This window comes from Cottoperca gobio, chromosome 10 (genome assembly GCF_900634415.1).
Source record: "Cottoperca gobio chromosome 10, fCotGob3.1, whole genome shotgun sequence".
Taxonomy (NCBI): Eukaryota; Metazoa; Chordata; class Actinopteri; order Perciformes; family Bovichtidae; genus Cottoperca; species Cottoperca gobio.
In genome coordinates, this window is record NC_041364.1 from 3395616 (window position 1) to 3398738 (window position 3123).

The following is a 3123-nucleotide window of genomic DNA, read 5'->3' on the forward strand; positions in this document are numbered from 1 at the left end:
GGCACGACGCGTTTCCAGTGCGCAGACGTTTGTGTTTGCTCGTAAATTGGTCAAAAAGTCACTTGATCCGGTGTTCAGTCTTCAATGTGTCCTTGGGTTCTTTAAACAGGTGGATCTTCTTTGGGATGAGATGTGTTCTGAATGTACGCGTGAAGAATCTCAACAGTCAGTGTGTTGATATGAGTTCAGACTTGACCCGGACACATTTCACCCAGCTTGCACTTGTTTGGAGAAAACGTTGTTATTGTCAGACATGATTTGTCAAGATGGATATTTTCACAGCAAAAGATTCAACTGACCACAAGAAACGGCGCAAGGCATAAAAATAAAATAACATTGTTGTCATCTTCTTTTTAACTGCTTTTTATTGTCCTTAAGTCTGTCGTGGGCAATTGCTTTTCAGTCTCCGGAGGATGAGGAAACGTATCTCTCTCCCTCTGCTCTGTTTCTCTGCCTCATTAGAACATGCTGGTCTTTACTAATGTAGCTTTGGCTCCGTTCTGTCTTTGCAAAGACGACAGTACGCTGGCGAACGGCCCGCCCAATGAGTCCGGGATAGAGGTGATGGTCCCCGGGGCGGTGGCCCAGCTTTGGCCCGCTGCTGTCACCCCCATGCCGCTGGACACGGAGGTCTTCCCTTGGTCCAGCTGTCCGTTCCCGATGGTGTTGACCTGGCCTCCGGTGGGGCTCGGTCCGCCGCAGATGGAGGTGTTGATGGGGTTCGGGCCCGGTCCTCCTGTGCTGTCCGGGTCGGTAGATTTGGTCTCTTTAATGTCGTCATCTCTGAGGTCGGACTTCTTCCCAGAATTGGACTTGGCAGCCGCTACGGCCGCTGCAGCTGCACGCTCCTGCTTGCGAAACTTGGCACGCCGGTTTTGGAACCACACCTGGAACATTGAGAGAGGGTGCGCAAGTTAAGCCAACGTGAAGGGTCAGTTTGTGACAAAAAAACAAATATAGAAATCATTGCTAATCTAAAACCATTTATTATTATACTCTCCATTTTCAAATTGGCATGACAAGCAAAAGCCCAGCAGAGGGGAGTTAACTAAACCAGTGTGCTGGTGTGCTTTTTGATGTCCCTCCAGACAAACACAATCTCTATTCTGCGCATTAATGCATGACTGTGTTACATGGTACCAGCAGTAAAGCTTTTATTTCACTAAAATCTGTGAAAAGTAACTGATGAGATGCAATGTGTTTCTTATTTGCATCATAAATCCACCCGGGTGTAATCGTGCGTAATGGCAGCAGCTTGTTGCCTGTCGGAGAGCCGGTGGCTGTACCTGCACTCTGGCTTCAGTCAGATCGATCTTGAGAGCCAGCTCCTCTCTGGTGTAGATGTCCGGGTAGTGCGTTTCCGCAAAAACCCGCTCCAGCTCCTTCAGCTGGGCGCTGGTGAACGTGGTCCGGATGCGCCTCTGCTTTCGCTTCTCGTTCAGCCCGCCGTGATCCGTGAACAGTTTGTAGGGAACTGTAAACGAAATAGAAATGTCACCGTCAGACGTGCGGTGGTCTTATCTGTGCACATTGAGATATGAGTGTGTCTAATGTCGTCAAATGGAAGTAAATTCAAACTCGATATTTTGTATAAAATCCGGTTATGGATGCTGGGTGAAGCTCTGAATTGTGTTATGCCTTTGATTACCTGTGAATTAGTAGTGAATTGATAACGTTGCTGACCCATGATGCGGTTAATTGTGATGGTAAACTAATTGTTGCTTCTCAGATTGAGGCTCAAGTTTGAAAACTTGTCATAATGTTCCCATCCGCCCCGCTTGTTGCTACTGTAACTCCAATTCGGTGTCAATAATGAGCTTTAGTCTTTGGTTATCTAATTATTTTCGAAGCTTTATGTCTCATCGCAAAGTAAATAAATTATGCCTATCATTTTGGCAGTTTAAGATAATTCTGTTGGCGGTTTTGGGTGTGACTGGGATAGTATAACCCCGTAACCGAATTACCGCTTGCCTGCAATCGCTTCTAACGTGATAAATTCTTTCATTTGTGTAAGCAAATTTCGTTTGGTAAATACTAAACACATTTCCATTTTCAAATGCAATCAAGGCGTCCTATAATACTCCGGGTTGAGGCTCCGGAGCCGCTGCTTACCTGCGGCGTACGGGCTGCTCTGGTGGTCCCGCAGCGTCCCCAGGCTGCAGGAGCCCGGCGTGAGAGACGGACAGCCGGAGGTGGCACCGAAAGTGGTCCTGATGGGATTGTACTGAAACCCACTGGCTTGACTGCACGAGCTGAAGTCCGCATAGGCCGATGCCAAGCTCGTCGTGTCCATCCCGGCCATACATGACTCGTAGGCAGAGGAATTTAGGTAAGAATACTCCATTTTATACATTTGAGAAGACTTGGTGGAGTTAGAAAGCTGCACTTCCCGGGAAAAAAATGTCAAACAAAGAATACCCCCCAAAAATGGGTTTAGAAAGTACAAAAAGAATCAAAACAAAAATGAGGACGCGCGGTCTGAGTTGGGGGGGAAAATGACTTGTTTGGGATTAACTGGTTGGAAGGAGGCTGGACGGTGTAGATGTTCACTGCTCAGCGCCTGCTCCAAAACTGGCCTCCTTTATAGGAACCTAGCCCTGTTTTATGAAAAGCCCCCTAAGAGCCGCCTAGCCCGAGGTCTCTAGAGCATATAGTCCTCATAATAAACTTGGCTCTTTCCGCTTGGACAATAGCAAAGCGTTTGGTCTTATTGCTAGCGCTTTTTTACATGACAATAACTCATCAGTCTATTGGGCTGGCACTGGGGGCCCGGGCTGTCCAACCTCCCTATCATTGATCCCCTGCATCTCTAATTAGAATTTAATACCACGCCATTACGCACCCCTCCACCACCACCGCCCCCCTCCACCCCACTCCTCTCCAACCACCATCTTGCCCTTTAATTCAATCACACCACTTGGAAATAATGAAAGTTGGGTGACGATTCTCCCTGATCCAATTTTCTCCAAGCTTTTAAGCCTTTTAAGCGACCGTATACCTTGGGCAGGATTTCACATAGTATTCCCCCTCTGCCTCTCCTCTCTGCCCGTCTGCTCCGACGCGTTTCTGTCTGTTTCTTTCTGTTTCTGTCTGTTTCTGTCTGTTTCTTTCTGTTTCTTTCTG

The 3123-nt window shown here is 47.6% G+C and overlaps 1 protein-coding gene across 1 annotated transcript; it reads right to left on the bottom strand.

Moving 5' to 3' along the window:
* Nucleotides 1-458: 458 nt before the first annotated feature.
* phox2bb (paired like homeobox 2Bb) lies at nucleotides 459-2353 on the bottom strand. The gene is made up of 3 exons (XM_029441947.1): nucleotides 2113-2353; nucleotides 1287-1474; nucleotides 459-887 (listed from the first exon to the last, which is right to left on the bottom strand). Exons 1-3 carry the CDS (start codon nucleotides 2351-2353, stop codon nucleotides 459-461), a joined length of 858 nt encoding a protein of 285 aa, XP_029297807.1.
* Between the last annotated feature and the right edge of the window lie 770 nt (nucleotides 2354-3123).